The following is an 11,675-nucleotide window of genomic DNA, read 5'->3' as shown; positions in this document are numbered from 1 at the left end:
CTCTGTCCCTGTTTTGGCCTCCTCCTTCCCCCTAACACTTCATCCCATTTCCTCCCTGTTGCCCCCCCTCCTCCTCCACAGACCCCTACCAAACATTCAGCCCAAACAGCGGGGCGTTGAGGTGGACAATTGGCTCCTCACTGGGACTCAAGATGAGCTTTGCTGAAAACCCCAAGAGAAAAAACAGTGTTGTGCCCATTACAGCAGCCACAGCTGTATGGCAGCGGCCATGTCACCCCAGTAAAACATTAATTAGACTGTTAGCTAGTTAAGTATTTCTGCTTCTTGAGTCCTCATGAATCACAGCTTCCTGACAGATGGCTGTAAGGCCCAAAATGGACCTTTTACTCAAAACAAAGGGCAGCAGGACAAACCTTGTTATTGTGAGATGTTGTTTTCCTGAATATATTTCTTCTTTTGTGCTTCTTTTACTCTTGCAAAAAGCTGAATGTATGAGTTTTTTTTCTCTATTCTTGTAACAATTAATAGCAAATGTTTAAGGTTTATTCTGTTTATTCTTGCCGTTTGCATCGTTGTAACTTGAAGATAAGAATAAATATTTGTGTGCAAGTACAGTCAGAACGCCTTCAGTTCCCATTAATTGCCCAGCTTCCTTTTGTGACAGCATTTCGGCTAAAGTGTCTGAGTGACTTCCCTAGTCAACGGGCAGGAAACTGACACAGACAGCAAGTGCATTCTTCTGAGGACTTTAGAGAAAGCCAATCTGGAAAACATTTTTACCACTGGCATCCTGTGATTTAAAGCCTATGCGTCTGGCTTCATATGGCTTTATTTGTTTATAGTATATTGACTGTCCTGCACATCTGTTGCAGCTTATGGTGTTTGAAAACGTAGCCTGTCTTTCCCTTTTTCTGGTGCACTGTTGCTTCAGTAACAGTACATTGCAATTACCACATATCTGCTGGTGTCGTAGATTATTTTTGACAGCAGTGTGTATTTTAGTTTGGCTTGTAAGTGTGTTTTAGTCAGATTTGAGCGTTGTGCTGTTTTAGTGCCATGCATCATGTACATATACCTCGCAGCATGTGTGTTCAAGGCTTTTCTGAAACGTATGATGGAGCATCTCAGGAGGATATAGGCAAGCGGGTTCAATATCAAAAGAGAAGCGTTTTGCTGTTGTGCTTTCTCACGAGGAGTCCCCTTTAGATTTACCCTATACTTTAGAGACCACAAAAATCCAGAGCTCTTGCAAAACGTTTTGTGAACATGCAATCTTTCTTCCTTGCGTGTGCGCTCTCTGTTTGTTTCTTTTCATTTTGTTTTCTACAGGCAGACGCTTGCAAACACACGTGCACATCCGTTTGAAATATCTGACAGAAAACAGCAAAACAAGTAATGTTTTTTCACACCACATACCTTTTTGTTCAGGGCATAGATTAGACTCCTTTATATGTGCTGGTCAATTAGGTAATGTCATTACTTAGGATCATAGATTTAAAGTGTTACTGAGCATTGGTAGCATTGTTTCTTTGGGTACAACTAGCCAAACTTTTAAAGAAAAATCAACAGCTTAACTTAATTCTGACTTGAAATTTCACTTCTTGGATGAGTTTTGAACAAAAGGTCAGGGGTGTTTTGTCCAAAGAGTCTTATTTTGTAGTAATGAAAGTTTAAACTGCTAATTGGACATCCCTATGATCACTGGGGCTTGGATGGTGAGTCAGAAGACTGCTTTAAGTGACAGATCCATCTCACTAACCAAGGAGCTTATTAGAAGAATATGTCATGGATTGTATTCTCAGAAGAAAAAAAGAATCTTAAGTTTAGCATCTTAAGAAAGAAAGCAACTTTTCTTTGTGGCTTTGTTTAAAATGTAAATCTCCAAAATGTTTTGATGTGCCAGTGATGTTTGCTTTTTACTCTGGCTAAGTCCGCCAGCAAAGGATTATTTGTAAGAGCCCAGGCAGAGCTCTGAGCAGGAAGTTGTAAAACAGCCAATGTGATGATCATTTGTGGGAAGAGCATTTCTTTCACCCATTCATAATCAACAATTTAGCTTCAGAGGTCAATGGCTGTTTTGACTCAAGTCACAGGATAAGACAAGAAAGCATTCAACATGCTAGATTAAAAGTCTTTTTTTTTAAAGAAAGCGTGTTCCTAATTTAGGTTTATTTATTTGTACAAACAAGCAGACAACCAAAGTCGCAAAAAGACATACATGCTGTAATCCAGAATTTATGGAGCTTTGAAAATGGGAGCCATAAATCCCATAAAGCACACCGATTGGCTCTGTAGGAGGGAGTCTGTCTTGAAGTGATTTCATGAGCGTAGGAAAGGGAAGCTGAGAGGGAGGGGAAATTGAGGGAAAGTTTGGGAGGAGGAGGAGTTGTGGGAGGGGATTTTATTTCAAACTGCAGCAAATGCTGACCGTTACCTCTGTGGGCCGAGCCGCCAGGTCCCTGCCCTGAAGTCAGCAGGAAGAAGAAGAAAAAAGAAATAACAAAGACAAGTACCAGATCAGTGAAGTCACTCCTTCTCCAAACAAAATGTGCGTCAGGGGTGTCCCTGTGTGGGTTCTCTTTACGGTCTCTGGGTTCAGCCTGTGTTCAGTGTGTGTCTGTGTCATGACCTACAGGAATAATGCATGGCCCTGTATATGTTCCATACCCACCACACACATATATCCTCAGGCAGCAGTGCTGAAACAGACGCTTTTTGTCGCTGACACATGCTCAACCTTTTGCCCTCTTCCTGCGTTTTCCCAGCACTCTCACATCTCTTTTTCGTCCAACAGTTTGTGGTCAAAACTGATGTAAGCAGTGAATGAATGAATAATCTTCATTCTGTGTTTTTCCAAGACAAGCTTGTGGTAATAACTTTGTCCAGAAGATGGCATCAGCAGACTGGTGTGAAGTCCACATCAACCAGCTGGACAGATGTTTCATCAGTACATCATTAAACCCTTTGGTTTATGTATATATTACATGCATTTTTTATTTATTTTTTACTGCCACATAGCTGTTAGCAATAGGTGGTTATTAATAATTTAGAATGAAGGCAGTGATGACTGTTAAATCTTAAAGTGATGTGGTGGTGTTGCCAGTGGACAAAAGACAAAGTGCAACAGGAAATGTAGGAAATAAAATGCTGAAATGAATTAGCTTATCCGGTAAACCCTGAAGGAAGTTCTTCTGATAAAGGTTGTGGTCATTTGGGATTTTTTTTCTGTACAGTCATTAGGGATTTTTTCTGCTGTCTTTGGTCGGATACAAGAACAAACATATCCTGTGTTTGGTTGCGTACATTCTGACATGATAATGCGGTATGTATTTGGTTAACGCAGCAGGAGACTAATGTTTGCTGACTTCAGCAGCCTCAAGGGTATGTGATGCTTAATTGTACAGTAGTGATAGAGTCAATTCATCATTACATGGAATATGCAACTTAAAGTGATGTAAAATGGAGCAAAAAGTGGTGAATTTAGGATTTTTTGCTCATTGGATTACTTGCATGAATAATTTGTTGACTCCTTGTTTTGTGTCCAATCTTGTTTTTGTGTAAATATTTATGATTTTTTTTATTTGTCTTTATCTAATGCATGCAATAGTATAATAACCCAGCAAGTGCAACTGGCCGCTTTGTGCCTCGGGACAGTGAAGCAAAGCCACTGACTTAGCACACGCTCTGCCGGGCTGTTCACATTTGTTCATAGTGTATGGAAGGTCCAAAGACTTTTCCAGACAGTTTCGTTTGGTTTCACAGATAGAGCCTCAGTTTGAATTATTCGCCAAGATCTGCAGTCTGTGCATAAGATCCATTTTCCCCAAAATCAAATATTCCGAGCAGCGGGAGAAGCTGAGGATCTGTTATACCTGGCACCGTACTAGCAGAGATTTCACAGAAATAGAGCACTGCACTGGTATTTTACTCTACCTCACATATATAATGTAATTACATCAACCACAGGTCAAAGCAGAATGAGGTATTATGACAACTGTCAGGGTTTGATAAAAGAATAATGGGTTTCTGATGGCTGTAATAGCTCCATAAACCTGTCTCGTACCATCTTACCACACAGTCTATCAAGATGATGTCCTGCGGCTTTCTCAGCTGTCAGTAGAAGAGGTTTGAGTCCTAATGATCCTCCTCCGCGTGAGAAGTAAGCGAAGGTGAATTGTTAGCAACTGAGTGTAGGCAGTCTGACAAGTAAAGAGTGAAGGTAAGGAAAGCGAGGGGTTAGAGCCTGGAAGCTGTACTGAGGACCCTTCAATACACTGATGACACCCTACCTGGATCTGACAGGTATGAGTTGGGAGGCCTGGATGTTCATACAGCCCTCCCTCCTCCACCCCCACCCCCCACTGCTTTGCTTGCCCAGAGCCCTGAGGGTTAAACATGAATAATGAATCCTGGCTCCTTATGGCAAGAGCTCAGCAGCTCCTATATGGTGCTCACATGCCATTCCGAATGCTGTCAGGGTATGACTGCAGCACAAACTCATCCTGATTCCGGGAGGCTGTTTGTTTTGGTTGGTTTTGCGTTTCTTTCATGCAATTCAAAGGGATTTAGTAATTTTCTGCAGGATATTTCTTTGTTGTTTCACAAGCTCAGAGCTGCTTCAGTATCAGATGTGCAACTCTCACCTGACAGGGTGTGTTTCACTGGTGGTATATTCAGCGTTTTTGCATGCAATAAACAACAGAGCTTGTTGTCAAAATGACTGGCTGCCTTTGACTCACAGCAATGATAGTATCTCTTGAAATTAAAATCCTGCTTTCCCACAAACCGTGTTGTTTCTTCACAAAAAGAGGACACTGAAGCCCTTGTTCATCATTCTATCACTACCTGAATGTTTGTTTGCCACCCTCTGATGAAGATAAACAAGCTAAAAGTGATAGTCTCATGGATCCATCTTTGCTGACTTATGATAAGAGATATTACCTGTGTTTGTTTTGGAAATACAATGCCATCTTACTGCGGGGTACTGCAAAGCAATCTAGCACTATGCATTTATAACTGCAGAGAGGAACGTTTGTCTCCCCCTTCTGGCAGTGTGAGTAGTTACACATAAACTGTCGATGCGTGCTCATGACTTGTGCCTTGTTGTTGATAGTTTTCTTTTTCAGATTGCAATTCTTTCTCTAAATGTTGAGTTTTTTTAATCTGGAGCATCAGAAACGTTTCTCGGACTCGGACACTACCTCTGGCGTTTTGGTGCAGATAAACGTCATCAGCATTTTGTAAACTCATCCTGTAAACTTCACTATATATATATAAAGCCTGATGTTCCTTACTTCCAACGGTGCTTCATCATAATTCCGTAGAGTAAATATGGTTCAGGGCTTGTAATAGTAGTAGTAGTATCAGTAATGTTGTTAGTCTAGAAGGTCACCATTTTGTTTGATGAATTTCTCTTCAAACAAAGCCAGAACAAAGCTCGTTTTACCCCTGTTCTGTTTTCCACATTTGTAGACGTCACCGGAGGCCTAATATAATTTGTGCGTGGGACAAACAATTATGTTAATTTCTAACTAAAAAGGCAGAACGATGGATGCACTCCTGGGATTTCAGTTTATCTCTGACATCATTGTCTTGCATTTAGAGCCTTCCCGTGAAAACTCAGTAAGAGTTTAACTATTAAATTAACATGCTAATGATTCTCTAACGTAATAAGAATAGATTATCCAGTTATGTGTGGCAGAGTTCAGACTGGCTTTAAAATGACCTCACCAGCTGCAGCATTTACCAGCATTATACCAAAAAAAAGTCAGTTAAAGGGAATTATATGTAATATAATGAATAAGACGATACGCCAACACAATATTTTATCTACCACAGCTTCAATTTAGGATGTAGCACTTCTTCTTCTTCTTCTTTTTTTTTTTTAATTACCGGGAAACTCATTATCATGTTCAGCAGGATAACTCAGAAAATTACCACAACAGGAATCAGGCAAAATCATTTTTATCAGCTGCGCATTTAATGTATAACAACAGTACAAAGTGAATCTTTAGCTTGCAAAATAGGAGTGTTTTTTATGTACAGTATTTATACAGTCATATATAGTTTAAAAAACATTACAGTTTAAACATCTGACAGTTTATTGCACAACACATTTATAAATTATCGTCATCAAACCACACATGAAACAGATGAGTTCTGTCATAGTTCAACATTTAACAGGAAATGTGTTTATATTTATCTTATTTTATCTTGTTCTTCTAGATTAACATGAGTCAAGGTCCTGTGGGGAGCATATTAACTCCAATGATACTGAAATGGTAAAAGAGCAGCGCTCCAGAAAGACGTCGATAGTCGCACTGACTTTATATGAAGTGATGAAACGGCCTCAGGCAGAGAAAGGCATTCATCTTTCATCATTGCAATGGGTGAAACAATCAATCAAAACTAAAACCCTGAATTAGTGTGATGCTCAGGCTGATTTTTTTTTTTCTTCATCATGATAATAATTTTTTTTAAGTTCAGATATGGCACTATAACTACAGCAGCAAGGAGACAACAAGCAGCCAGGTCAAATGTACATTAGAATGCAAAATTAAAACATTTGTGAATTATACGTTGAAACAGAACAGTCAGGATGTAAAGCAGCGATAGCGCCATGAAGCAACAAACAGACTTTACAAGGACCAACTGCTGATCCAGACACATATATCATTAATCATATATCCACTCCATTTACCAAATATAAGGAACACCTGCTTCACGCTGAGCCCCGCTCACAGCTCCAGGTCTCGTCTAATTTCCAGGTTATGTTCAAAGTGGATTTATTGGGAGAATCATTAAGACATCAAGGCCTTCATCCAACTTAATCTGACCAGATTACTTCACGGGATCTGCAGGTGTTCCTAATATCTCGTACACTGAGTGCATTTCAAGTATTACGCTCAATGTAAACAATGACTGATGAGTAGGGGGAGGGTGGGGGAGAAGTGCTGTTGGCCAGGGGGAGGCTAATCTGATCCACCATCACGCTTATAGCATCATTAATCATGCTTTCTGCTACAGTTCAATTTGGTCTCCACTTATCTTTGAATGGCTGAATTAGTGGTCTATAGATCATCACTGCAAAAAAATTCCCTATCTCAAATGGGATCTTTTCCGTATAATGGCATGTATTATTAATAGCTTCTACAGGAGCATTTAACATGAATGAAACATGAGATATATTATATTTGGCACAAAAAGCCAGGGATTGGGGCTGGAAATATCTCTACATATATTTCAAATTGGAAGGTAATGATGTCTCGGTGTTGGATTATTAAACAGCTAGACCCTCACCTTGTCAGTGACATATTTGGTGTGTACTGCTCTCAAACCCGAGGAGTTCAGACAATCTTCATTGAACAAAAAATAACAGATGATGGGAGGCTGCAAACAGGAAAATAAAAAGTAATGCTGCCAGAATCTTTAGTGTTCTCTTTCTTAAGCTTTTATAAAAAAAAAAAAGCCAATAGGGAAGGCTCAGCAACACAAAGTTACACATCTTTGCTCCGAACGGCTACAAATGGCGATGTCACTCCAAGCCCGTGATATGTAGTGCGAGTAAGTGTCCTTCATCTTTGACGTATAAAAAGTACTTTAAGTCTTGTCTCACCACATGTGCCGTCCCAATAAATTGGCTTCTGTCTTTGTCGAGTTCCTCCAGTGACTTTTCAAGTCGAGTCATTCTTTATTAAGTGCTGTTCTCCTCAGAGCTGCAGCCATGCCACACACACACTTAGTATAAGCACCAACTACAAAGACAAACCTTTACCCAGTGGAAAAGAATTGGCGGCAAATTCAGCAACCGTGATGGCCTAAATCCTCTTTCTCTCCCGCTCTATAGGAGTGTTTTAGAAGTTGGATGTTTGCCTGTTGGAGTTTCTTCAGAAAAAACGATGACATTGGATTCAAAAGTCTTGCTTTGGGACGTTCTGCTGTTTGATGTGTGCTGTGTCTTGTGTATGTACATTTGGTTGTGTGTATTTATGCGTGTGTATGTATTGTCAGTTTGTTTATACAGTAGGTCCATTAAATCTGCAGTCTCTCGGTGTGTGTCAGTGTTTATGTGCGATTGTATGTTTCCATACATGCACATAATGTGTGCGATGGTGTTCACATTTGAATGTCTCGCATGTATCATGTTTCTAACTCCTCTGTTTCCACACGATTTGGTTTGTGTGTTTGTAGTGTGTGCATATTGAATGTATTTATATGTATGTATTTAGGCGTGTGTTTCTCAGCTCTCTGTCGACATGGCTGAGGTGATCTGCTCCACTTTGTACGCTAACTTTTGCTTCTGGGCCTGTTCATCCTGTTCCAGTGCCTCAATGATCTGAAACACACACATGGCAACAAACTATGAAACCAAGGAAATGAAGCATGTCACTGGACAATCCACAGTACCACCAGCATCCATTCTCTGTTTATGGTAAAATGTATCGTACATTTCACAGCAGTCAATTAACATTAAGTCTCTGAACTGTTTTTGCTAATACATTTTTTAATCATTATTTCATTTGTTCAGTAGTTACAGTGGAGATAGACAGGAAATGCAGGGAAAGAGAACAGAGAAATGGCATGCAGTGAAGATCCGGGCCGACCAAGATTTGAGCTGGAAACTCAGCAAAAATAATTTCCTCCCAACTTTTAAGTCTTTAAACCTCGAAATCCCACAATGTCTGAGAGGCATATTATTTTCTAAAATACACAATCTATCTGTAAGTGAAAGTGTCAGATTTTAAGCTTTCTGAAGGTTCTTGGACTAATCATCTGTTATGTGCTGTTCTATTGGGAAAAGTAAAGAAATCTAAGCTTAAAATTGTGATATTTTCTCAAAACTGCTTTAATTCTGTTCAACAATACCTTAAACATTTTGCTGCTCTAATCAGATCTTGTAAAACACAAAAAGAATTGTGCTTCTCGGCACGACTGATGCACAAACAGTCACCTTGCAAAAAGTCAGGGATTGTTTGACTGGAATGAACTGCAGGCTGTTTATACAGAGCTGGAGGAGACAAGTATGGAAACCGATTACAAACGTCTAGTACGTAGTAATATTTTTATTGTATGTGGAGTCACCATGTTTTTCCAGTATTGGCCAGATTTTTTTTATTATTTTACACATAGATTGCAGATTTTTTTTAAAGCAAAATTTGTAAAATAAATAATCCAAGAAATCCAAAGTTTGTTTTTTTTGTTTTCCCTATTTTGGTTGTGCTGTTTCCATATAAATGCAAGACTTTATATTGCAGTTAAAAAATTATCACACAGTAAGAAAAATATGAGAGCAACAACAAACGCTTGGGATTGAGAGGGGAAAACCTTTCACTGAGTTTTGAAATTGTTTTTTTTTTTGTTTTTCATTTGGGTAATTGGCGTAGCACAGCTATCGTTACAACAAACTTGTTAGCAAAGAATTGCGTGTCTACACATTTGGCATACACAGAACAACATCAGCACGTATACGTAAAAGCTATACTTGTGTCCACCTTCAAGTCCAGTCCCCCCCCCCCAGCCTCCCCTCCTGAGGGAAAATGTCTAATTCTTTAGCTGCTACATGCTCCAGTTGAGTTTATCACAGCTTTTTCATTGAAATCAGCCGCCTGCTGTGGCTGTGAGCCATAAGAGTGAACCAAAACAATAAAGTTGCAGGCCATGAAACCCAAACAATGAGATGAAAGCTGTTAAAGTGATCTGAGCTGTGGGGAATTGTAGAGAAAAGGTGATAACTCTCAGTGGGTTCATGTATCGTATCAAGCGAAACATAATTTCATCCATTGCTAATATAAAAATATTGCTTATGGCTGCTTTAATAGCAATAAAAAGGGTGACAGAAGGACATCTATAGAACATTTCCATGTTACGGCGTGTTGACTGGGTCTCACCTCTTGGCTGTACTTGCTGACGTAAGCGTAGATCTCATGGAGGGCACTGAGCACGTTGAACTCACTGGAGTGAAGGCGAGCCTGTTCAGCCAGATAGGCATTCATATCCTGATCACTGATGGCAGGCAGGCGGTTTATGTCAGCATAGTACCTGAGAGGAGACACACACACACACACACCGTCAGTGTCGAGGGCACAGTCATGCATACCAGAGCTTTTTCTCCTCACTTGGTTTCAGTCTGTTGTTGTGAAAAGTCAAAGAATATCCACTCATAACGGCGTCTGTAAATCAGAGCTATTTTGGCAGAAACAACAAGGAAACGTGTCAGTTTAGTAATACGCACTGTGCATTCAAAACACATCACCGCAATTTTTATATATTCAGACGCACAGCTTCATAGATTTGAAAAGACCTTCACTGACTACAAAAAGTATTAGCACCCATTACGTTCAGTAATAACTGCTTTAGTTTGTTACTCTGAGCAATTGCATCTCGATATGAAGATTTAACCTTAATTGCATTAGCATCAAGATCTCTTGCATCAAACCAAGCACTGTCATCTTTAGGAAATGATAGGACATCATTGTGTCATGTGACAAATGTATGAGAGATTTGCAAAAGTAATGCAATAATACTTCATCCATCTAGAAAACCTCTCTGGGTATGCAAAAGGAAATAAATAAATGATGCAGCTCTGGCAAAACCTTGAATTTCTGGTCCAAAATAAGTACATAATGGCAACAAATGTTGTGGCACAGCAGGCAAACTAAATTTCAGTCTAACCTTCTGAATCTCTGTATACATTACATCACTTTACCCGACAGCCCAGCATACTAATGACTGAACACAAAGATGATAGAGGAGATACATATGATTGTCGTTTTATCCAGAATTGTACAGCCCTAAATCTTCCTACGGTAAATTTTCAATTTTGTGAGGGAATTTGTCTTTGTATTCGTGTACACACTCGACCACACACACCTTTCCACCCAGCTTTTGTAATGCGGTATGTCCTTGGCATAGAGTAGCTTGGTGGAGGGGGAGTCTTTTCCCAGACGGTGTTCAGATGTCGAGCAAGAGTCCATAAAGGTTTGAGCCACCACAGACAGACAGGCATCCGTGATGCTGCTTTTATGGATGTCAAACACAAACTGGGGATTCTTGATCACATTTACCCAGAAGCGCAGGGGAAGGCTGAAAAAAAGGGAGAGAGAAATAGAGGCAGACACCAAAAGAAATATTTTAGGCAATGCAAGACTTGTCTGCAAAAAGAAAATGTTTATTTTCTGTGTGCAAAATCTTCCGGTTGAATTTGTATTTGATCAGAATCCAATTGACTGGGTCATGAGAACAAAACATAGATGAAGTTTAGAAGGCTATTAAAAGAAATTACATGAGAACATTAAACTATTAGGTGTGCAAAGTAATAATAGTTTAATTAGCGCCTTCACAGAGCTGAAACACAAGAGAATAAGATAAAAAAAAAAGGGAAAGCCAGTGAATGTTGCAACTCTAAAACAATAAAATTACCAATAACATAATTTTAATGAAGGGATCCTTGTAAATCACGAGTTTTAAAAGGGTTCTGACACCACATACCACATGGGCACAAATACCATCAGTAGTAAATGTGTATAATAAAGGCAAGTAAAGGCTTTAAAAAAGCCATAATTGCCAAAAAAATGTTTTATATGTTTAATGTGTGAGTTTTAGGAAAATGAAAGACTTCTAAAAGACATATTGCCTCGCCTCATCACAATATGGGGTTAATACACTGTTGGCCATAAAGTTGGAATAATTTTTATTTTCAGACACATTCCTCTTTT

General features: G+C 39.4%; 1 protein-coding gene across 1 annotated transcript in view; it reads right to left on the bottom strand.

The window, feature by feature from the left end:
• Nucleotides 1–5,919: 5,919 nt before the first annotated feature.
• LOC103355490 (plexin-A2) overlaps nucleotides 5,920–11,675 on the bottom strand; it is a 78,368-nt gene continuing 72,612 nt past the window's right edge. Inside the window, exons 30-32 of the mRNA XM_008279322.1 lie at nucleotides 10,831–11,043; nucleotides 9,849–9,999; nucleotides 5,920–8,296 (exon numbers count right to left, since the gene is read on the bottom strand). Of these exons, the coding sequence (XP_008277544.1) occupies nucleotides 8,201–8,296; nucleotides 9,849–9,999; nucleotides 10,831–11,043 (460 nt within the window). The 3' untranslated portion in view covers nucleotides 5,920–8,200. The remainder of the gene's footprint in view (nucleotides 8,297–9,848; nucleotides 10,000–10,830; nucleotides 11,044–11,675) is intronic.

The sequence above is a fragment of the Stegastes partitus genome, unplaced genomic scaffold, assembly GCF_000690725.1.
Source record: "Stegastes partitus isolate 25-593 unplaced genomic scaffold, Stegastes_partitus-1.0.2 Scaffold5, whole genome shotgun sequence".
NCBI lineage: Eukaryota > Metazoa > Chordata > Actinopteri > Pomacentridae > Stegastes > Stegastes partitus.
The sequence above is the reverse complement of the archived record's forward strand: the minus strand, read 5'-3'. Positions and strand labels throughout refer to the sequence as shown.